Source organism: Sycon ciliatum, chromosome 3, assembly GCF_964019385.1.
Source record: "Sycon ciliatum chromosome 3, ocSycCili1.1, whole genome shotgun sequence".
Lineage (NCBI taxonomy): Eukaryota > Metazoa > Porifera > Calcarea > Leucosolenida > Sycettidae > Sycon > Sycon ciliatum.
Window position 1 is genome coordinate 43,465,847 of NC_088645.1, and position 25,462 is coordinate 43,491,308.

The 25,462-nt window shown below is 47.2% G+C and overlaps 1 protein-coding gene across 2 annotated transcripts in view; it reads left to right on the forward strand.

Annotated features, from left to right (window-relative positions):
* Positions 1–972: 972 nt before the first annotated feature.
* LOC135812300 (mitogen-activated protein kinase kinase kinase 7-like) overlaps positions 973–25,462 on the forward strand; it is a 26,462-nt gene continuing 1,972 nt past the window's right edge. The window contains exons 1-6 of one of the 2 annotated variants that reach the window (XM_065325678.1): positions 978–2,002; positions 13,235–13,687; positions 18,303–18,536; positions 22,502–22,612; positions 23,576–23,689; positions 24,020–24,935. In XM_065325678.1, coding sequence (XP_065181750.1) covers positions 1,043–2,002; positions 13,235–13,687; positions 18,303–18,536; positions 22,502–22,612; positions 23,576–23,689; positions 24,020–24,046 — 1,899 coding nt within the window. In that variant the 5' untranslated portion in view covers positions 978–1,042 and the 3' untranslated portion in view covers positions 24,047–24,935. Of the gene's footprint in view, positions 2,003–13,234; positions 13,688–18,302; positions 18,537–22,501; positions 22,613–23,575; positions 23,690–24,019; positions 24,936–25,462 lie in introns of those variants that run through there. The other variant, XM_065325677.1, reaches the window with a different exon arrangement.

Below are 25,462 nucleotides of genomic sequence, written 5' to 3' on the forward strand. Positions count from 1 at the left end.
GGCCTCGGCCTTTGGGGAATCCATAAATAAAATTAAAAAAGGACAGGTTTTAGGTTTCATTCATTCAGACTATTTGAAGGATTCTCCAAGAGTACAAAATAGAAATGGACTCTTATCAAGGTAAGTTTCCTGGAAGGGAGGATGGGACGGATTCATGAAAGGGAAGTGAAAAGGGGCAAGGGAAGAGATTTAGCAGAAATACTGCTCAAGAAAACCAACAGGTATGAAACAGATGCACCGAAAGTACCGAAAGTACCGAAAGTACCGAAAGTACCGAAAATAAAAGTACAATGTACACCGAAAATAATTTTGTGAAATTGCAGTACAAAAACTGTTAGTGTTACTTGAGACGGGATGCATCGATGACGTGATCGCAGCCACAACAACTAAAATAATTACTTTATTACAAACGTTGCCTCTTGCCAGCCGTGGCGCAAGCGTCAAAACGCAAAGAGAAGTCATGGGTGGATCAGGCCTTTCACTTTTCAGGGCAAACACAAGAGACTATACGATGCCAAAAAGCTACGTGAGCTAAAGCTTAGTCTGAGTTCGGACGACACTAGCCTATCCCCGTGATCATGGTGATCACGAGATCATTCCAAACAGTTGAAAGCAGAGATGTCACCCGCAGCCAGGTGAAACGGACAACGTGCGCGAGACCCTCACCTCGCACACTAGCACTGTCTTGTGTATTTTTTTCATCACGTACATCTACTTCTACCATACTTACAGTGCTGGCAACTGAAATCCGACCTCCTTGCCGGCACGCCGCGCCGGCAAGGAGGTCGGATTTCAGTTGCCAGCACTGTAGAGAGTGTGTAGTGTAGACAGAGTGTAGTTCTAGTACAACACAGTCATAGTCATTGACAAGTAGACCTTCCATGACCATGATGACAATGATGTTGAAGCTGTGCGGATACATGATGACAACGAACAGCTACAACTCGACTACAAAATCAGTTGCAACGCTAGTGTCCGCACCACTCCACTGCGCTTCATTGGTGTGTCTGCTCAATGAAAGCAGTGTCTCTTTAGTGAGAGAATGGAGCAGGAAGCTTTGCCATTGATGAGAGAGTTAGGCTTGACAAATCAGGATATTGTTTTCTTGGGAGACGTACGAGTGACGCAAGAAGATGAACTGGGTCGTGGCTCCGATGCCGCCGTGTATCGGCTGAACTGGCAGGGAATAGATATCGCCCTGAAAGTTCTGCATCCCATTTTGGTTGAGCCTGGTGTTCAGGACCGAGAGAGGAAAATTATATCGTTTGGGCAAGAGGTCTTTCGTCTCAGTCGTACCCACCACCCCAATCTTTGTCAATTGCTGGGCATTGCTAGAGTTGGGCGAAACGCTGCTCTCGCGTTGGAGTTGCTGACTTCTACGTTGGAAGAGTTGAGTATTGGTGAGGATCGGGAGGATGGCTTGATGCTGATCGGCTACCTCTGCGACACGTCGGCCGGTATCCGATACCTGCACGTTCGTGGTATTATCCACCGGGACCTCGCACCGAAAAATGTGATGATCAAGAACGGAGTCGCAAAGGTGTGTGATTTCGGTGTTGCGAAGTTCGTACGTTTGGCATCCCCTCGTCAACAGCAGCAACAGTTCCAGGCGGCTCGAATGGTCATGACTCGTTGCCCCGGGACGTTGGCTTTTATGCCGCCGGAAGCCATGGTAGAGCAACCTGACTATGATCGTCCGCTGGATATCTTCTCGTTGGGAGTTACGCTACTGGCTGTTATCACCGGTGTTCTGCCTGGGATCGACCTGATCAACGCTCCGTCCGTTGTAATCGTCCGCGACGCCGCCAGTGGACAGGAAGCGACGCAGGTGGTGGCAGAGACAAGGCGGCGAGCTGCTTATCTTCGGCGACTCCCTGATGACCACCCACTGAAGCCGCTGGCAATTCGCTGCCACTCCAATGAACCGAGCGAGCGACCGACCGCCGAGGAAGTACACGAGGAGATGAAGCGAGTGTTGCAGCTGTTCACCAGTCTCTCGTCGGTAAGTAGTTTGTTAAAGTAGAGCAGTGCTCAGTGAAGTCCAGTCGCGTTCCTCATTGCAAGTAAGTTAATTTTAGCTTTTAAACTAGTTTGCGCCTTGCATCATTCCGCATTTCCGCGCCCCTGGTGTTCACAGGTGACTCTAGGGGTGGGGAAAGCCCGGCGCGTGGTTGAGTGACGCGACTGGATTTCAATAGAGAGGTCAAGATGCACGTTATTTCCGAGGTGACACGAAAGTTCAGCTCGCGCTATTTGGCTCGCGCGTCGAAAACAACGCGAGTGACCTGCAGCTCGCGTCGAAACTTGGAGTTTTACGCTGAATTTGACGTGAAATTGCGCGTCACGTCGGAAATCACCTGAATCTTAACCTCTCCATTGAGTAGCACTGTAGTTTGCTGAATGTATTTGAAGTGGTGTTTAGTAACTGTTTACTACTACTTGTGCAGTGTACATGGGAACATGCCATGGATACAGGTATTGTTGAATGACAGTATGTTACAAGGTGGAGGACGAACTGTGTTCTGAAACAGTTCTTTAAAATTAGTATTTAAATTTTATTATTACAGGGTGCGACAGAGCTCTCGGCCGTTGAAAAAAATGTTGACTATCACCTCCACCACTACACTGCGCTCTTAGCCGACGAGACCCCAGTGTCTGCTCCAGAGCCGGGTAATCGACCCGGTTGGGCGGCGCTTGGACCCGGTTGAAAATATAGTACTGGGTCACCTCTGACCCGGTTGGTACTTTACACGTTCGAACTTTGAAAGGACTGACTACATGGCTTGTATATGTGACAGATCATGCAGAGGTGCGCGTCGAAGTGAAAGTAGTCAGTATCCCGTGTGTGCACGCGCTCAGTTCGGGCTTGATCGTTGAGGTGTTGTGTTTGGAAATGGAGCCTCCAGCGAAGAGGCGAATCCACAGGCCCTGCATGCTTCCAGGACTCTTGGAAAACAGGTCGTCCATGGCTTGTCTACGACATGGAGACGAAAAAGATGACCTGCTTCTGGTACGCGACGCACTTCCATGGCAAAGCTGTGACTTGGCTGGTGAGACAGCGCCAGGTACATGTGTACCCGGCTCTGACCCGGTTGAAATGGTTGCGCCAGGTACACGTGTACCCGGCTGTCCTACAATCCTAGAGCAGACACTGGACCCTCCTGCACACAACCATCACCAGTGCGAGGACACTTCCGTAGACGATATTGATAACTCCTTCAGACAGCTGTTTCGCTAACACATACCGTATTTTCCGGAGTATATTGCGCACTTTAGATGTGCTATTCTAGGCCCTAAATCGCAGGTGCGCACTATGCTCCGAATATCAAATGCATGAACATCAATGAAGATTGAAGTGCGCACCCCCAATGAAGATTGTGGGTGCGCGTTATACAAAGGTGCGCACTATACTCCGGAAAATACGGTAGCTCATCAGTGAAGGTAGATGTTGAATGATAAAATATAAGACCAAACTGCTATTATAGTAGGGGGTTTTCCACATACAAAACTGGCATAGCTGAGGTGATAACGAGGGAAAAGGGAAGTGGAAGGCTAGTCGGCTAAGAGCGCAGTGTAGTGGTGGAGGTGATAATCAATTTTCTTTACAATGATCACAGCTCACAAGAAAATTGCGTAGTGGGAGCATAGTGATGGTGAGGCTTTTTGCCCTCAGCCGACCTGAGGTCTCGACATCATGGGGACATAAAACGCACCAAAAAGAAAGAAGGAGAAAAATGAAAGGAGTGACAGGTACATGATACGAAATGTTAGGAGGAGGGACAAGAAGGAGGGGAAAAATAAGACAGACAGTGTTAGGAGGCGAAGGAGAGTGCGATAATAGGGCACAAAACTGACAAGGTACTGAGACATTCAGCGACCCGAGACCTAGCTCTAACACACCTCCAGTGCGCAAACCAACAGCCTTCCAATTTGGAAGGTTCATGGTTACGTAGGACCGAAGCATAGCCAGCAATCGCATGTCATCACGTACATTCAAAATCAACATAATTTTGCGAATCGACCTTTTTTTCAGGATCACTTTTCAACGAGGACGAAGCAAAGTCGGCCGAACGAAGCCTAGAGGAAGAAAATCACCCTCTCCACTTCACCATCACGATACTGACATAGATACGAGATGAAAGAACTAAAAAATCCACAAGAAAACTGTACGGCCATCATCGCGCTGACTTTGGTCTGACTTTGGTCTGAGAATTTCTATCACGATCAAAAATGTACGAGGAGCACTCAAAAATACGCCACAGACGTACCTTTATCGCTCTCTACTCCTTTTTCAAGGCATGAAAGTCGACTCTCCACTTTCAAACCAGGAACTAGACATACCAGTGGTCCTTTTCAGCTGCTCCACGAGCGCAGGAAATGTTCACCAAGGGGCGCAGAGCAGCATCCATTCCAGAAAAAGAGCTAAAATACGAGTGAGACTGCATGCCTGAGTACACGAGTACATGTATGAGTACATGCAGAAAATAGTCAATTTCAGCGTTTCTGCTCCAAACAGCAACTAGCTTCGACTAGAAACAAAGATTGCACCAAAGGATCAAACAACAACCATTTTCTGCCGTTTTTTTGCAGATGGCTTCCTTCTGCTTGGCCCAGCACGCCAAAAATCACACCTCGGAGGAGTACAAAAATTACAACTCTCAGATGTCCTCGATTGCTGGCCATGATTATCGCACTTTCTGACTGTTTTTCATCTTGTTACAGTCGTGGATAGTTGCAGCATAATACAGTCAGACCTCACTTATCCGCTCCTCTTTTATCCGCATCCCTCGCCATCCGGTCCTCTTTTATCCGGTCCTCTTTTATCCGCATCCCTTGCCATCCGGTCCTCTTTTATCCGCATCCCTCGCCATCCGGAAGAAAATCGATGGTTGCCGATTTACAGCGTATGGCATGCATACATACAGTACGTGTGTTTGATTATCCGGTTCCCTCGCCTATCCGAATATTTTTGTGGAAAACGGATGTGTGCGGTTATGCGAGGTCTGACTGTATCCGAGTTACAATATAATCAGGTCACAGGAGTGGATAGTTGATTCATAACTCGTTCCCATGTGTTTTCTACTATTTAACATTTATTACTGGCTCAGTGTCCGAGTTGTATTTCATTCTTTATTTTACAAAAAAAAAACTACGTGGAAACAACTATTTCAGCATAGCAATAAAAATGATCTGCTGCGCACTTATTCTATACACACGTCAAGCCAAAGTTGTTGGGTGGATTCCAAGAACGTTTTCTTGTGATAAACCTTTAGACGCACACACACAAACACACATACACACACACGCACACACACACGCACGCACGTGCACACACACACAAACACACTCAGACTCAGACTCAGACATGCCCATCGCCGAAGCGATGATAGCGAACAGCCATGTTAGACATAGCAACTTGTGCTGGGATTACACCATTCAACGGCTTGCAAGGCTGATGAATTGACCGCCACTAATTTTAGCTTGGTATCCACCACAGAGCTGATTGAAGTGACTTTTCTGGCCAGTGAATCCCTATCATGGCCAGCAATCGAGGACATCTGAGAGTTATAATTTTTTGTACTCCTCCGAGGTGTGATTTTTGGCGTGCTGGGCCAAGCACAAGGAAGCCATCTGCAAAAAACTGCAGAAAATGGTTGTTGTTTGATCCTTTGGTGTAATCTTTGTTTCTAGTCGAAGCTAGTTGCTGTTTGGAGCAGAAACGCTGAAATTGACTATTTTCTGCATGTACTCATACATGTACTCGTGTACTCAGGCATGCAGTCTCACTCGTATTTTAGCTCTTTTTCTGGAATGGATGCTGCTCTGCGCCCCTTGGTGAACATTTCCTGCGCTCGTGGAGCAGCTGAAAAGGACCACTGGTATGTCTAGTTCCTTGTTTGAAAGTGGAGAGTCGACTTTTGTGCCTTGAAAAAGGAGTAGAGAGCGATAAAGGTACGTCTGTAGCTTATTTTTGAGTGCTCCTCATACATTTTTGATCGCGATAGAAATTCTCAGACCAAAGTCAGACCAAAGTCAGACCAAAGTCCAATGATGCGATGATGGCCGTACAGTTTTCTTGTGGATTTTCTAGTTGTTTCATCTCGTATCTATGTCAGTATCGTGATGGTGAAGTGGAGCGGATGATTATATGATTTTCTTCCTGTAGGCTTCGTTCGGCCGACTTTGCTTCGTCCTCGTTGAAAAGTGATCCTGAAAAAAAGGTCGATTCGCAAAATTATGTTTATTTTCAATGTACGTGATGACATGCGATTGCTGGCTATGTTTTCAATTTTCCATTTTTTCAATCCTTTTTTTTCGATACACACACCACACCACATACTCCGGCATACACTGGCTGTTGGTAACCACCCAGGAGAATGAAAGAAGAGCTAAGAGATGAGAAAGAGAAGAAAGACGTGTGCGACCATAATCGTCGGGAATTGAAACCGCAACCTCTCGATTGTAAATCGACACATACCAATGCACCATATGGGACACACACACACACACACACACACACACACACACACACACACACACACACACACACACACACACACACACACACACACACACGCATGTGTACACACACACACACACATACTTGTACTTGCCCACTGCCAAAACTGGTCACGTGGGTCTCCCTGGGAGAGGAGAGAGAGACTCAAAAGGAATCTTGGAAAGATGACTCAATTGGCTATTGAACCGCCCAACGGCCGACACCCCCTGACACCCCCAAACTGTGTATGGGTGGACTTGAAAATGATCCCACGTATGGGCTCACCACACCTCAGTAAGTGGGTGAGGACAAGGTGCCGAAAAAGGATTGACGGCATCAGGGTATCCGCCCCGGGATCCAACTGCAGTTACCCCTGTGAAGGTAATACTTGCTACTAGTGTGGGTGGCTAAATCAGAGTGGATCTGATATAAGCTTCACTAGCACTATTGATTACACAAGAGTTAATCTACCCGGAAGCAGTCCATGGTTAACAGGTATGTATACTTCAAAAAGAAAGTATATGAACCCTGGAACCAACAAAGGTGGCGAGTGCAACAATATACCGTCAAGCAGCCGAGCCCGTTGGCAACCGTGCTAACACTCTCTGGCATAAATGTACCCATCAACCGAACTAGCTGACACACACATACACACACACACACACACACACACACACACACACACACATACACACACACACACACACACACACACACACATACACACACACTCAGACTCAGACATGCCCATCGTGGAAGCGATGATAGCGAACACCTATGTTAGACATAGCAACTTGTGCTGGATTACACCATTCAACAGCTTGCAAGGCTGATGAATTGACTGCCATTAATTTCAGCCTGGTATCCACCACACAGCTGTTTTGAAGTGGTTTTTTCTGGCCAGTGAATCCCTATTTTTCATTCTTCACACACACGCACACACACACACACACACACACACACACACACACACACACACACACACACACACACACACACACACACACACACACACACACACTGTACGTGCTCACTGCCAAAACTGGTCACGTGAGTCTCCCCGGAAGAGGGGAGAGAGACTCGAAAGGAATCTTGAAAAGATGACTCAATTGGCTATGGAACCGGCCAACAGCCAACACCCCTGAAATCCCCAAACTATGGGTGATCCCATGCACTCATTGGTTCACCACACCTCAGTAAATTAATGGTGAGGAAAAAATATTGACGGCATCAGGGTGTCCGACCCGGGATCCAACTACAGTTACCTCTGCCCCCAGTGAAGGCAATAATTATTTGCCACTAGAGTGGGTGGCTAAATCAGGGTAGATCTGATATAAGCTTCACTAGCACCATTGATTTCAGAAGCGTTAATCTAGCCAGAAGTAGTTCATGGTTATCAAGGATGTTTACTTCAAATAGAAACTACTGGAGACCATGTAGTTCAAGTAATTTTAGGTGCATTAATATTTCGGTGCCAGGGATCTCACAGGTTTGAGGTGTAATGCAGAACTACAGTCCATCTGAAAACTATAGACGCGTACCTAGGCAAAAACCGTTATGCCAGCATCTATACCACATAAAATCTGTGATCACTTTGTGCATAATTTTTTCCAAATTGGGCGTCTGTTATCCAATCGTTTAGAAACTATTATGAGTGTAATTGTGGAGCGGACCTGAGCAATATTCCGAAAACTATTCTCAAAGCGTTCTAGCCAAGTTTGAAATATTTCAAAAACACTGCGCGCCTATAGTTTTGAAATGGACTGTAGGTGACCAGTATTCCCATCACATACAGTGCATACTCAGGTATCATTTACAGTCCATTCATAAAAACATGGGCCCTGGCTACGCCCAGACAGATTCTGCTCCGCTCGCCTAGATATTTTGCCGCAAAAAGTTGCTGCGAAATCGTCGATACTGTAAACCAATAATATTTAGCGATTTCGAATTGTCACTAAAAAAAGAAAAGAAAAAAGTGATTTGCGACCTCTAACTTTAGCGAATTTGACTGATTCGCTAAATTCGCTAAGGTTTATATTTCGCTAAAACTAGGGGTTTACAGTATTTTGCCGAGCGTGGCACAAGAAACTCGATATTTTGCTCCATTTTGCTCTAGAAAAACGTGTATTTTATCCAATTCCCGTACAATCCCGTACAACGTTTCATAAAAGTCGCAGGGTCGGTTTCTCAACACGGGTTTCCACGCACGTGTCCCTGAGTTCTTCTAAAATCGTGTCGATCCACAGTGAATCCCATTGATATTTCGGTGACATGATCTCGTCCTGGGCAGTGTATCCTGCTGAACGGATAAGAAACAAGGAAATCCATGTATCGGGCATCGATTATACCCAACATCTCGATAATTTGCTCCAATTTTGCAGGCAATTTCCGCTCTTTCAATTCTTCGATATTTTGCCGAAAGACGTGCCGGCAGGATCTGTCTGGGCCTAGCCCTGGCTCTGGCAAGCTCTTATATTTGGCGATTTTCCGTGATTTTATCGCACACAGTGCAGTGCTGCAAAATTGGAAATTGGAAAAAAAGTCCAAAAAGGGTACCCGAACTGGGGTTCGAACTGCACAGCGCACTGTTGCAGGCAGGGTCAAACGACCTGGATTTTGATGGTTTTTCCCAATTCAGTGCTTTTGGGGCAAAACCTGGCCGAAATCCTATTCTTGGTAGGGCTTGCTTTTCGGAAAAATAGGCTTCAGAAACATAATTGGAAGAGGATTCAATAGGGGATTGCAGCTAAAAATTCTAAAAAAACTCAAAGTTTGGACGCATTTATGGCCAAAAGCTAGACGTCCATCTTTTTATGAATGGACTGTAGGTGTGATTTAAATTTAGTTGCCTGGTTTCTCTACCAAAGTCGCCGAAATTAAAGTTACACCGAAGAAAACTTGTTTTTACAGTATACTCAATCTGCGGACAGAACTGTTTCGTCCTTTGTGGACTCGTCAGCGCAGCACAGAGGAAATGAGGCCGAACCTGGTAGCAATGAAAAATAAATTTTCCAAAGCCAGATTTAAACCAGGCCCGAATGTACCTTGCCAGAGTGCTCAAACTGACAGATCAGTGAGCTCTGGATAACGCAAACAGCAAAGGCACTACCCCACGCAAGAGTGCTCAACTGCTACAAGAGCAGGAGCGAAATACTCAATCTGCAGTGCTTTTACAGTATACAGTACATGAACCCTGAAACCAACGAAAGGTGGCAGGTACAACATTACACCTTCAAGCAGCCAAGCTTGTTGGCAACAGACTCAACACAAAGTAGCTTGCATGCATGCACACACACATACACACACACACACACACACACACACACACACACGCGCGTGCGCGCATACACACAGACCAGGCAAACGTCCCTTCTGAGAAGTTGCAAACAATTTTTCTCTTACCAAATTTAATACTGGTAGCGTATCCGTGTACATGAACTTCACACATGACTGTAACTTTCAGCGACATATATCCCAAAGATGAAATTTGGAGAGAGTCTGTATCTTGAGTAGACCGTGGGGGGGGGGGGGGGATTTTGTAGTGGCACACCTGTCCCCACGGACAATAGCGGAACAATTCTTTGAAAACCGCAGCAAATCTTGCGCTGCATATTGGGCTGAAGTCGCAGTAAAATAGCCATTAAGGAGCTGATTAAATTAAACGTGGCAGCCTACCCAAAAATTCGCTGAAAATCGAATTTGTAAATCCATATCGAGTGCTACATCAGTTGAAACTTGAAAGAGCATGAATAGCTGCAAAATCTCTGAAACTTTTGTCTCGATCTGACCAGCCGTTCAAGAGTTATGGCCGAAAATGTGCCCTTGCAAGGAAAGATTTTTTGATCCGCTCTGTCATTTTTTGGCAGCACTGTATATGAATGTGAGCAGACCGTGTGCAACTTGTCGTATTATGGAAAAACGCGAAAGTGTGCAGAAATTTGCTCCAAGTCCAAAAAATCACGTTTTTAGCCATGTATTGGGTTGCACGGTGACAGGACTTTTGCCAGAACCCTCGTGACGTTGCAGATATGTGGCTTGATTATTGTAGTTGACGTTGAACTTGAAGAAGTCTGGTAGGATTCAGTACTAGGCAGTAGTGGAACGTGAGTGGTAGTCTTTGCCGATTTTGGAGGGTATCCTGGATTTGGTGTGCAGCGCTGTGGAAATGGCTTGCTGTGGAGGTCCCAGCACTGGATGTTGTATCAAAGGTACGACCTCGTAGCACACCCTAAACCTAAAAATTCAAAAATTGATTTCGGTCTGTGGGAGTGTGTGAGAGAACGCCCACTCGTTTTGACAGATTCCATGGCCACGTTCAGGGGCCCTATCCCACCACCCATGGCTGTTTCTGGACTTTTTTAGGTTTGGATCCCGTGCACGGACAGAATGGGCAAGAAAAGGTGAAAAAATTGTAAATGCATTTTTTTGGCTCCTAGGTGGCTCGCACACCGTGGCACTATGCCGGAATTTTGAGTTTTTCCGGCCTGGAAAGCCTGTCAATGAGGCGCAAGAACTTTTAAATCATGTCCAGAGGGCCAGCATAGTGGCAGGAGTGTGTGATGAAAATTTAACTCCAATCCATTGAGAGACACTAAAGTTACGGTCAATTGAATGCCCTATGAAATTTATGGGTAGGCTGCTACCTTTTTTATTAAAGGGGAAGATAAGCCTAAAATCAATTTTTCACCAGTTGTAGTCTTCGGGGTGCTGAGTCGAATGGTCTTGGTACGAGGAAGCTGAGACGTTCCCTTCCTCCTTTATTCCCAATCGAACTCGCACACTTCCACCGAAACTGGGTGACTGCGCCCTACTAGATGGGGATTTGTATGCAAAACGTCACTGAAAGCGCCTTATTGTTCTTAGAAAAGCACGGATGACCGCGATTGGCCGATATGTTATAGTCTTTTGGACGCTGATTCGACTGGTTTTGGTCCTAAAAGGCTGCGATGCAGCGTTCGGCCCTTTTTCCCAATCGAACATGGTTGAACAAGCGGTAACGTGCTCCTACGTACACCAGTCACCTAGTCACCGCGCCAGCAGGCGACAATTTTCACACCAAGGATCAACTCAAAGGTTCAACTCGAGTGACAGAAACTCGCCTAAACATGCTGTAAGTTGTAGCCTGCAGGCACGGTAACCAGTTGACTGATTTACGCACGAGCCCTTGACTACTTGTTCAGCCATGTTCGATTGGGAATAAGGGCCGAACGCTACTTCGCAGCGTTTTCGATTATGCCACAGCACCCCACTAAGTACTTGTATGTATGTATGTATGTATGTATGGATGGATGGATGGATGGATATCCCTGATGATGCCCTCCTGGGTGAAAATATGGACAATTTCAACTGTACGTGGTGTAGCCAAGGACTGTTAGTGTGTTGCGAGTTGGGTATACTGAAAATATTAATAATTAAAAAATTAAAAGAAAACCTAAATACACTGACAAAACAAGCTGCCTATACCTATCACAATCAGCGGCAACGAGAGAGAGAGAGAGAGAGAGAGAGAGAGAGAGAGAGAGAGAGAATTGCAAGTACACTGGTCTACTGGTCCTGTACTTGTAGCATAAAGAACAGTTTCCATTCTGCTGAAATTGGGCTGCAATACGTGTAGACCAGAACACATACATTCAGGTAGAGTTGACCATTGAAATGGTATCTAAACGACAGGAAATAGAGATGAAGACTGGAGTGAGGGCCAATGCTGCCTGGAGAAGCCAGTGGCTGTCACCAAACAATCCAGAAACACTCTCATTCATTGTTTTTCGATCTTTTTTGTCTATTTTTCTATGTAGGTGATTGTGTTGGTATTCTGTGTGTGGTGTTATTGCGGTTGCTATGTTGTGTGTAATAGAACACTAGGATGGTGAGGTAATAGTGATTAGATAACGAGATAACAAACAGTCGGATAGTGCGACAACAAGGCACACAACTGACTCTAAGATATTGAGACCATCGACGACCTGACACCTAGTTCCAACACATCTACGAAGCGCAAACCAACAACCTTCCAACTTGGAAGGCTCAGCTGCGGAAAGTTCCAATGAGGTGAAGGTTATTGTACCAAACTTGTCCATCATGGTTACACCAACATGGAGTTAAGTAGGATAATGGTTTTCGGTTTGTGACAGTTCGCTTTCGCTTGGCTTCCACTCTTCATGTATTTTTAGTTAATTTTTTACACTCTTATGAGCCTCCCATGTTGGGTGGTATGTTGCCTTGCGTTTTCGAGTTGTAGTTAGACCGGTTTGTCCAATGGTCTTACTAGTCTCGTCATCATCATCTTGTAACATTCGACATTCTTTGTTGCCGAGGGTCATAGCTCGTGCACATCTTCGTGACGCATCCCTTCCCCTCATTGAAGTATTCCGCATCTGAGCCTCCCAATTAAGGGAGGTTGTTGGTTTGAGATTCGTAGATGTATTGGAACTAGGTATCAGGTAGTCGGATGTCTCAATATCCTTGTTACCTTGGTTACCTTGGTTACCTTGGTTACCTTGGTGGACTGTTAGTCATAACTAGTAACGTCTAAAGTACTTTTCTCTTCATGTTGTGTGTGATATTATTTTATTGGCTACACTGTGTGTGGTGTTATTTTATTGCCTACACTGTGTGTGGTGTTATTTTATTGCCTACACTGTGTGTGGTGTTGTGTTGGTATGCTCTGTGTGGTGTTATGTTGGTATGCTCTGTGTGGTGTTGCTGTGTCGCCACAACCCTGTGTGTTCATTACAGCCTCATCTTTCCAATGTACCACCAGCTGTTGTACGTCGACTGGACTCTATCTCCGAACAGCTAACCCAGCAAGCTACGTCCATCACTGCATTGTCGGCACGCAGTGATACGCTAGAGGAACAGCTTGCAGAGGCCATTACCAACAACCAGACCGTAACACAACAACAACTGACTGCTACTCAGCAACAACTTACGGCCATCACCAACAACCAGAATACAACACAACAACAACTGACTGCTACTCAGCAAGAAGTATCCACTTTACGCAACGAACAAACCACCACTAGTCGCCAAGTGACCGACCGGCTGAATGGTACAAACCGACGGCTCGACGAACAGACAACAACAATAGCTGACCAGCACACACAAACGTCCCGACACATCTCGTCACTGAGTGACCAAGTGTCGTCGGTATCTAACCAGCTGTCAGCAATGTCTTCTTCAACTCATCAGGTATGAAGCTTTATTCCCGAAATGTAGCTACAAACCCTCATCACAAATAACCTGTTTTCCGGCTGAAGCACGAAATGCCAGCATTCACATAGTTATGTTATCCTAAGAAGGGACTTCTCCCCTCCTGGCAAGTAAACTGCACGTGGGAACTGGCAGCACCTTTCAACTACATGTTTGTAGAGTTATGGTATGTTACGTTACCTTTATTTTACTTCACCATAGGTGCAGGCATTGCTGCCTTCTTGCTGGGGATCATAAATGATGCCACAGCTCCTAGGCTATGATGAAAAAATAAAATAATAGTATGATTAATGTGATCAAGTCATATGAACTGTATGGGAAATAATAAGATGAGAGTATAGCCGTGCCCCAGATACTTGCCTAGAAGGGAAATCCCGGTTTATAGTCTGTTTGCAATACGCGCCACGTTTTGGTATAACATGAACTGGCAGACGTCGTTTTCATGCAAGTATATTCATGCAGGCATGTACACGCTATTCGTATAGCTGTGTGTACAGGTTTTTCGGCCCCAAACCTTCCTGGGAACGAAAGAATGAATCTCGATACAGGGGTCTGGATATGTCGTCTACGTTTTCGTATCAGGCATTTAGATTTCCCCGCCACGCTCCATGTTGTCATAGCTATTCAGACGAAAACGTCATGTACGCCACATTTTGGGCGTAGTGTGTATCGCCCATTAGGGTGACAAGTGCAACTAGTTTAAGAATGCCCACAGTTTCAAAATCTCAACCGGGAAACAACATACCTGCCAAGTATCCAGATTTTTTCGGGAGTATCCCGCAATTTTGGATGAACTCCCGCGATCCCGACATTCCTGTCGACTATCCCGAAATTCACTGTACAAGAAACAAGCTTGATATTGTACTTGGAGCACTTCAAATGACTTGTCACAGGCCAGTAATTGTCCTTATTGATCCCGGAGAAAAGGGTTTGCTCCCCACACTGGAGCTCGCGCTTTTCCGCCGACTTGACTTTGACAGTTGACTGACTCACGACTGCCATCCAGAGCACATGAAAAGTCCATCGAACCTTCGACTCTGCAAACCTGCAACAGGCGCATAGCTCGTGTGGGGAACGGAGGGGGGCACATGCACTCCGTAAAATTGTCGAACTAGGTTCAGCATGCACGTAATGACTATGAGTGACATGTACCAGGCATACTACACATATGCAGTCGTGCACCCCCTAAGGGGTCGTCGCAAAGTTTTTATGTCGTCCATGAAATGAACATCATTCGTTGGGGGGGGGGGGGGGGGTGCGAGCCGAAATCGCAAGTTGACCGACACTGTACATATGACATGTACATGCATGCGATTTTCGTCGTCCAGCATAGCAAGCTGTGTTAGTTTCAAATGGAGGGGAGGGTCCGAGTACGAAATGAACGATATTCATTTCAGGGACGACAACACTTTTCGGACGACCACTACAGAGGGACCAACTATGCTCCTCTGCAAGAAGCCACCACTCCCTGCTCAATACACAGTGTTTTGGGGAATTCACCCCATATCAGTTGAGGTTTTGTAAGCTGAAGAAGATTATGCCTGAAAGAGCACCACTTATATAATTATAGTGCTCTCCAGGCACAATCATAACCAGGGATATCACAGTCAGCAGTGACACTGGTCGGTAATGTGCGGGCTTTAAACGACTAGACTTCTTATGGACGGGTGGAACGTGGCGCAGTTTCCACTGATGTGGTTTTACGTCTCGATGACAACTTGTAGAGAAGAGCATGGCGAGTGGTCGAGCAAGCCCTCCGGCACATTCTCTTAGTGACTGGAATGGCACATTATCCAGACCAGTTTCCTTGCGTGTATCCATCTGGAACAGGAGCTTGCGTACTGTTGCTACATGGAAGTGAGGCTGGAGGTTAGACAGAGCAGGATGGTCCGGAAGAGTTGGTAGGTTTTCAGCACTGAGGTCATCGTCGCCAAGGCTGCACTCTATGACAAAGCACTTGGCGAGGCAGTCAGTCAGCTTTGGCTTGGTCTATTCTGTGCTCACGTCCAGACTCCTTGACCAGCGTGGGCATGCTTGAGCTACATGTGCTGCCCGATGCTGATTTCAGTGTGGATCACCACTGCCGGTCAGTGTGACCACCCCACCATAGGAGAGTTTAGACCATATCCGAGTCTCCCATGATGTGCGGGCCCTCGTCTGACTTGCTATGGCTTGTGTGACAGTGGTTAGGAAGTTTTGTTTTCAGTTCAAGCCTGTTCCAATCTCGACGCCAGAGCTTCCATGCTCGGTGTCGCCGTGCCAAAGCTTCATGGCATTCCGGTGTCCACCACTGTGGGTCAGTCAGCTTGGCTTGGAAGGTCTTCGATGGGATATAGGTATTCCGTCCTGAATCCGGCTAGTAATGCATATGCAGAGGCAATATACGTCTTGGTCATCTGAGGACAGTGCGTTCTAGTTCGTGTTGCGGATGTAGGCCTTCAGGCGGCCCCAAGTTGGCCTGATAATATCTCCAGATCGGCCTGGGCATATGGGTCTCAAGCTCACCGGGAGAGATCCGCCTGGGCATATGGGTCTCAAGCTCACCGGGAGAGATCCGCCTGAGCATATGGGTCTCAAGCTCACCGGGAGAGATCCGCCTGAGCATATGGGTCTCAAGCTCACCGGGAGAGATCCGCCTGGGCATATGGGTCTCAAGCTCACCGGGAGAGATCCGCCTGAGCATATGGGTCTCAAGCTCACCGGGAGAGATCCGCCTGAGCATATGGGTCTCAAGCTCACCGGGAGAGATCCGCCTGGGCATATGGGTCTCAAGCTCACCGGGAGAGATCGGCCTGGGCATATGGGTCTCAAGCTCACCGGGAGAGGGAAAGTCGCAAATCACAACAACATGGTCTGACCGACCCAGTCAGGGGGGATTGGTGGTTACCGAGACAGGTTGGAGAAGATCAGTGAGAACCTGGTCTGACCGACCCAGTGGGGGATTGGTGGATACCGAGACAGGTTGGAGAAGATCAGTGAGAACCTGGTCTGACCGACCCAGTGGGGGATTGGTGGAGACCGAGACAGGTTGGAGAAGATCAGTGAGAACAAGGTCTAAAGTGTTCTGGCCACGTGTGGGCTGGTCCACAAGTTGGCTGAGATGGTGGAGTGCAGCAAGCTCCTCCAGGGCATCACCTGCTGCAATGGTTTTGGCGCTACCCAGCCATGCTGTGCTGTGGACATTAAAGTCACTGGCAAGTAGGACGTAGGATCCATGGCCTTGGGCGGTATCAATGGTGGTATCGAGATACTCAATTAGCCGGGTGTCAACCTCATTACACAACCCAGGTCTGTAGGCTGGGCCTATGACCACTACTTCACGTTGTGCTGCAGGAATACTGTAAGGAAGACAACTTCGCGGTCCTTCGTTGGGATATCGTCGAGGTGCAAAAGCATGCTTGACCGAACCCAACCTTCGACACCGTCACCGGCTGCATTTCGGTCACATCGGATTGGCGGAGAATAACCGGGAAACATAGTATCGGAGGGGATCGTGAAGCGAGATAATTTCATCTCGGTATCAACTGCGACGTCTACAACCTTTGAGTATAGCATGTGCTGCAGTTCGCCCAACTTATTTGACAGCATTCGTCACCAGCACCCTAATGTGTGGCTTAGTAGCGCTTGTGTGTGTGTGTGTGTGTGTGTGTGTGTGTGTGTGTGTGTGTGTGTGTGTGTGTGTGTGTGCCCACGTGTGTGTGTGTGTGTGTGTGTGTGTGTGTGTGTGTGTGTGTGTGTGTGTGTGTGTGTGTGTTCATGTTATTCTTGCGTATGCCCTCATGGGTGTGTGCTGGCGAGTATTCATTTTCCTATGTGGGTGATTTGTGTCAGTATTCTGTGTGTGGTGTTGTGTTGGCATGCCGTGTGTGGTGTTGTGTTGGCATGCCGTGGGTGTGTGGTGTTGTGTTGGCATGCCGTGGGTGTGTGGTGTTGTGTTGGCATGCCGTGGGTGGTGTGGTTGTGTTGGCATGCCGTGGGTGGTGTGGTTGTGTTGGCATGCCGTGGGTGGTGTGGTTGTGTTGGCATGCCCTGGGTGGTGGTGTTGTGTTGGCATGCCGTGGGTGGTGGTGTTGTGTTGGCATGCCGTGGGTGGTGTGGTGTTGTGTTGGCATGCCGTGGGTGGTGTGGTGTTGTGTTGGCATGCCGTGGGTGGTGTGGTGTTGTGTTGGCATGCCGTGGGTGGTGTGGTTGTGTTGGTATGCCGTGGGTGGTGTGGTTGTGTTGGCATGCCGTGGGTGGTGGTGTTGTGTTGGCATGCCGTGGGTGGTGGTGTTGTGTTGGCGTGCCGTGGGTGGTGTGGTGTTGTGTTGGCATGCCGTGGGTGGTGTGGTGTTGTGTTGGCATGCCGTGGGTGGTGTGGTTGTGTTGGTATGCCGTGGGTGGTGTGGTTGTGTTGGCATGCCGTGGGTGGTGGTGTTGTGTTGGCATGCCGTGGGTGGTGGGGTTGTGTTGGCATGCCGTGGGTGGTGTGGTGTGGTTGTGTCGGTATGTTGTGTGTTGTATTGTTGTGTTGATACGCTGTGTGTGCTGTGGCTGTATCGGTATGTTGTGTGCGGTGTGGCTGTTTTTGCTACACTGTGTGTGATCATTACAGCCTCATCTTTCCAACGTACTACCAGCTGTTGTACGGCGACTGGACTCTATCTCTGAACAGCTAACCCAGCAAGCTACATCCGTCACTGCATTGTCGGCGCGGAGTGATACGCTAGAAGAACCCATTACCAACAACCAGACAACAACACCAGAACAATTGACCGCAACACGGCAACAACTGACTGCAGCGCAGCAACAACAACTAGCTGCAACAGACGAGGAAGTGACTCAGCAGGTATGAACCCTCATTACCGGAAAGTAGCCACAAATCCATACCACAAACGGCCTATTTAGAAGCGTTGACTTTTGAAACTGCCAGCATTCACATAGAGTTAGTTCAGTCCTCCTAAGAAGGGTGTATCCCTCCCGGCAAGGGGTGTATCCCTCCCGGCAAGGGGTGTATCCCTCCCGGCAATGGGTGTATCCCTCCCGGCAAGGGGTGTATCCCCTCCCGGCAAGGGTTGTATCCCCTCCCGGCAAGGGGTGTATCCCCTCCCGGCAAGTAAGCTGCACTTGAGAACTGGCAGTACTATTTAACCCTTTGGAGCTCATCGTTCGAATTCGAGCGATGCCAAAGTCATGTGTGCAAGTGCACTCAACGAGTCACAACTCAGTCAAATCTCAACCAAATTCAACAATCGAAATACCTACGAGGTAGCAGAGAATCTAAGCTGGCGGCTCGAAAAACTCCGGGGTCGATACGAGCTAGTATAACAGAGCGGCAAGTGTGCGAACGTTCGCGCGATTTCTCATGCGTCAGCGAAGTGCAAATTTCGTTCAAAAGTGGGATTTTCCCTCTTCCTGCCCACGCAGCGTGTGACATCACTCCCAGCGCCTTTTGTCACGGCTTTTGTGAGTCTGTTAGAAAAAATTTGAATGATTTTGAGCTAGCACGAGTGAAATAGCGAGACGAGGACTATTCCCGTTTTGGATTTGGTATTCAGCTGGCGTTCCTGGCATTCGGTAGCAGACAGCAATCGCTCTCCTGAATGAGTTTGGGCTCGCTGTTATCCTCGTTCCAAGAGCTTTCCAACGAGCCCAAGATCGTCGGAATCGGTGAACTAGAACCAGCGTTATGATGGAAATTGGAACGATGATACTTGCAATTGCAGCTATCTCCTGACGTCGTGTGATCAGTGCAGTTCCAAAGGGTTAACTAAAGTATGGCCGTACCCTAAATACTGCTGACTTGCCTAGAAGGGAAAATCCTGTTTCAGAGGCTACTTGTACTACAACAAGGGCGTAGCGTAGCCCTTTTCAGTCTGATTCGACATTGTGTAAAAAAATCATCCTATTTCAATTTGTGCAGCCAAGGATAGATACTGGCTCAGCCTGCTCCTTCTATTTGGAATTTTTGCGGTAAACTGCACAGGAGAGAATTCAACGAGTCTGATTCAGCAGTCTGTACATCATTCTCCTTTGATCTCGAACGGATGATGACATTATTGGCTGCTTCTTACAAACGTTATGCAGGAGGCTGCCACATCTGGACTTGCAAAAAAACACGCTTTTTTTCCTCGGATGGCAGAGAGCAGCAAGTTGGAACAAAAGCGGCACAGTGGAGTCACTTCACACCCGCAGGGAGCAGTAAAACACCCGTATTTATTGCTCCCTGCTTCACACAGCGCCGCGCCTAATGCGCCTTTGTTTACAATGCACTAATGCAATGTGGTGCTGATTATGGGACTCTAACTCACCTTCCACCCCCCCGCTTCCGCTCACGCTGCAGTTCTGCAGCCTGCAAAGGTACCAACAATAGCTGTTAGTGTATGTACAATCTTGTTGAAGACTCGCATAATTTTATACCATGTGAAATCATGTATACCTTGTACATGCTGCGTGTGCAAGTTCAGCTCGCGCATCGACACATGCACTGAATGAATGTTGAACGTGGGTGGGCACTTTGCGCTAGTTTTTATCCTGTTTTGGGCGTTTTGCGACTTGGCGCAGCGAATTCTAGCTGCTTTGTTTGCGATACGGCGCTACGCGCCTGTCTAATAAAACATTTCCACCTCCGACACATGCGCTCTCTGGCCGCCCTCATCACACAAAAAAACTGTGCGATCTAATTAATTCTAGTCATTCATTTTTCCCAACCTTCCCTGATGCGACCTTAGTGGTCGAAACAGCACTGTATGGAGGGAATTTGTTCATTGTCAGTATCTACAGCTCGACAGTCATGTTGCTGGTGTGCTCAGGTCGGCCAGAGAGTGCATGTGGGGGAGGTGTGGAATTTCTTTATTGATAAACTGGCCGAGACCTGCTTCTTACCTACTTCTCTACAATGCGTGTACATGTACCACCAAAATAGTAAAATACTATTTTTCCGGGGTGTAAGCCACCCTTTAAACCGCATTACAGGGGAAGTTAAGCCTAAAATCAAAGTCTCACCAATTGTAGTCTGCGGGGTGCTGAGTCTAATGGTCTTGGTCCGAGGAAGCTGAGACGCTCCCTTCCTCCTTTATTCCCAATCGAACTGGCTGTAGTGGAGTATAGACCTGTATGAAGACTGGCTGTAGTGGAGTATAGACCTGTATGAAGACTGGCTGTAGTGGGGTATAGACCTGTATGAAGACTGGCTGTAGTGGAGTATAGACCTGTATGAAGACTGGCTGTAGTGGGGTATAGACCTGTATGAAGACTGGCTGTAGTGGAGTATAGACCTGTATGAAGACTGGCTGTAGTGGAGTATAGACCTGTATGAAGACTGGCTGTAGTGGAGTATAGACCTGTATGAAGACTGGCTGTAGTGGAGTATAGACCTGTATGAAGACTGGCTGTAGTGGAGTATAGACCTGTATGAAGACTGGCTGTAGTGGGGTATAGACCTGTATGAAGACTGGCTGTAGTGGAGTATAGACCTGTATGAAGACTGGTTGTAGTGGGGTATAGACCTGTACTGGGGTATATATCTATCTAAGGACTGGCTGAAACACACGTTGACGCCTTTCGCACGCCTGGTTTTCACTTTCACACCTTTTTGAGGAAGTAGTTGGTCAATGATGGCTGTTGGGAATGCCTTGCACTCCTCAATACCGGGGGGGGGGGGGGGGGGGGTTGGCTGCCAATTGAGGGCCCACCACGACCATACAAAATTCAAAAAGTGTCGACCACCATTTTGAACAAATGGCGACGGCCGCGGAGGCCAGAGTTTGTGCCGTCATAGCGGCTACGCACTCGAGTTCATACTGATCGATGTATAGCGATGTGCAGTCTAGTTGTAAAATACCGATATTTTACGACTCCCCGGTCTAGTCTGTAGAGCGAAGGGCCAGTGGCGAAGCGAGTCTTGTTGTTTGATGCTGGGAAAGACATGCGGAGAAGACGTCCTTTCTCCAAGCCATCTTGGTCATTTTTCTCAATCCGCTGGTGGGTGTCGAGCAAGATATGTCCGTGAGGTACTGGTGAACTGGAATCCTGGCATCTACAAGAATTTGCTGTGCCTAGCTAACCAATGTTGTTAGTAGAACCCAACATTTCCTGATCGCGACTCGGCACACCCTGTTCTGTTTGGCCTCGCAGCTTTCACGCTGCGAGTGGGAGTTTCCTGGCCAGAAATGAATCCCTTAGTCATGACCATGATGAGAGGTGACTGGTATGATCCCTGACTTGCCTGAGTCCTTAGCTTGAGTCAACACAAAGGTAAACTCTTCCCTTGGAACACTTGCTGTCTCCTCCGTACTTTCTTGCTGCACATGCAGATATGCGCACGGCGGCCAGGTTTTGTCGGTGCGAGCGGGAACGCACGGCCGACCTTGACGTTTTCAAAAAAGTAAAACAGCAGCTCTACTTGGCCGGTGCTCACCGTCGATAGCCCATTTTCTCGGTCTGGGAATTCTCTATCGGTTCACCGTCGCCGATTTCTAATTTTCTCTTCATTCATTTGTTCGCACGTCTTCGAGTTAGAGTGTTTTCACCATCCAATCTCAGCCAAACGAAATTCGAGTCGGTAACCCTCCAAAGACACACCTTCTGAACACGAATCCACAATGGCCTAGTGTCTAAAACCGACGAATACAGTCACGTCAAGCTCAGAAAACACCCCACGATTGCAAGAAACAGCCCGTGTTGCCGTGCGCTGATTGGTCAAATCCAAATGACCGTTATGGACGCTTTGTACGATCATGATGAGCCTTTCAATTACAAAATTAATGCTAGTTCTATATATTTCCGAGATACTGTGTCTGTGCTGTTTTGCAGGCTGAACCTTCGGTAGCTGCAAGCACAACCAAATCAGCGGCTGTTGTATTGATGGTGGTCATTGTCCTCGGAGCTCTTTCATACGTGCTGTGGACAGTTCTATTGAGTCAGGTGAGTTTCTGCATCATCAGTAATTGTATTTGACTTTTCGACTCTGTGCTGCAACCTTCCTCGCAAGTTTTTCTTGTCGTGTACTTCGTCCGCGTCAGCAATATTGTCGCTTATCTTTCGACAATTTGAACTTAGACATTGGACATTAACACGTGCACTTGAGATGATAAAACGTGGTATGATGGAAGGTAAGGTATATTATGACAACTGGTCATGAGGAATTGATTGTCCAAGGAAGGGTTCATAATTTTTTTGGTCCTCCTCGTCGCTGCTCTCGGCGCTGGTGACAAATATGTTTTGCTCGGGATCGACACTCTTGCTTTCGCAAGCTCATCTCTCTTCCTCTCCGCTGCCTGCCAATTTTCTAAAGGGAAGTGGATCGTGACGGTCGCCTTCTCTACAGGACTTCGAGTGGGCAGCATGACTGCTCGTGTGGTTCAAATCAGTCGACCTTCTTTTGCAAGATTTATTTTGAACGACGACGACGGCTACAGTACTTGCAAATCTCCACGATGCACCGGATACTCCGAGCGTTGACCTGGAGGTGAGGGAACTGCGAGCGATCCCTGAGGTGAGCGATCTCGGCCGTTGTGCAAAATGGAACTGATTCCGAGTAGCCGATTACTTTCTTGTTCATCGCTCTGTTCTTGCCTGTGCAGTGTGAAAAGATAATCTATTTTGATGCAGCACTGTATCAAACAGAATCACCCACCTGCCACTCTCGAAATCCACTCGAAATCTAGCTAGACATTTCAGGTACTAGTAAACTAACTTGCTAACCAAAATTGGGATGAAATAGGCTGCCAAGTGAGCATTGGCGACATAAAAACTAAGCTGAAAGATAAGCGACAATATTGCTGACGCGGACCAAGTAAGCGCAAAATTACATAGAAAATCAACATTTTTCTTACGATTCGGCTGGTACAGAAATTTACTTGATCATATTTTCTCTGCTGTTTATAGGCCAACGGCACTACAGTTGCAAGCTCAACTCAATCCGCTGTGGATGGACGATGCCATGTCTTTCCTTTCATGCACCTACCAAGGCAGATTTCAAAGATCAAGCGAAGCAAGAAGGTAGTGTCTTGTTTCATGTTGAGTCTCTCCATGTTTCTTTTGATTCTCTCTCCGTTCTTCCAGGGAGACCCATCTGACCAGTTTTGGCAGTTACCAAGTACAAGTGAAAGTGCGTTTGTGTGTGTATGTGTGTGTGTGTGTGTGTTTGTGTGTTTGTGTGTGTGTGTGTGTGTGTGTGTTTGTGTGTTTGTGTGTGTGTATGTATGTATGTATGTGTGTGTGTTTGTGTGTGTGTTTGTGTGTTTGTGTGTTTGTGTGTGTGTGTGTGTGTGTGTGTTTGTGTGTTTGTGTGTTTGTGTGTGTGTGTGTTTGTGTGTTTGTTGGTTTCAGGGTTCATATAATATACTTTCTATTTGAAGTATACATACCTGTTGACCATGGACCGCTTCTGGCTAGATTAACTCTTGTGTAATCAATGATGCTAATGACGCTTATATCAGATCCACTCTGATTTAACCACCCACCCACGCTAGTAGCAGGTATTACCTTCACTTCACTTCGCAGGGGTAACTGCAGTTGGATCCCAGGATGGATATACTGATGCCGTCAATCCTTTTTCTGCACCTTGTCATCACCCACTTACTGAGGTGTGGTGAGCCCATACATGTACGTGGGATCCTTTCTAAGTCCACCCAGAGTTTTGGGGATTTCAAGGGGTGTCGGCCATTGGGCGGTTCTATAGCCACTTGAGCCATCTCTCCAAGATTCATTTTCGATCGATCTCCCCTCTACCAGGGAGACCCACGTGACCAGTTTTTGAAGTGAGCAAGTACAAGTACAACTACAAGTGTGTGTGTGTTTGTGTGTGTGTGTGTGTGCGTGTTTGTAGTTGTAGAGGTCGGTTGCACTTTTCTGGCCTCTAACCAAAATAGAAGGATAACTGTGTTTGCAGCCACGGCCGTCCAGTGTAGACTAGGCCATATTAGCTGCAGCATGTCCCAGTGGATTTGTGTTATGCTGGAACTACAGTGCTGGCAACTGAAATCCTGGAAATACAGTGTTGTATCTTTGCAATGTAAGCGCACCGCTCAGGGGGTCGTATTTCAGTTACCAGCACCCATTTTTCTTGCTCCCTTGCTGACAATCTCTTCTCAAGAATTGTTCATGGTGGTGACTGGTTGTCAGTTTATTTGTTTCTCGTTCCCACCCTCCCACTCCCATATTTATCCTCACATGCTTACTTTTATAAAGTAAACCCCAATAAACGGTGCCCGGCTGCTCTCCATTTCTCCATTGAATGCATCAGTGGGCTCTTGGCTCTTGCCAACCCTGCTATTACTTGCCCCCCCCCCCGGGCAAATGCAATTCAATTTCGCCGGCCGCGCACCATCCACCCAAGCAATGTGTGTTCTTGTTAATGTGTTTGTGTGTGTTTGTGTGTATGTGTGTGTGTGTGTGTGTGTGTGTGTGTGTGTGTGTGTGCATGTGTGTGTGTGTGTGTGTGTGTGTGTGTGTGTGTGTGTGTGTGTGTGTGTGTGTGTGTGTGCATGTGTGTGTGTGTGTGTTTGTAGTTGTAGAGGTCGGTTGCACTTTTCTGGTCTCTAACCAAAATAGAAAGATAACTGTGTTTGCAGCCATGGCCGTCTGGTATAGACTAGGCCATATTAGCTGCAGTGGACAGGAGACTGCACTCTTGAACATTATCCTTTCGACTTGTCACATGTTGCACGTTCATACTACATTATTTTTAGTGTATTGTAGTTAGGAATTGTGTACAGAACTGTCACATGCTGCAAGGGCAGTATTGTCAAGACATGCTAGGTCGCTTGTAAT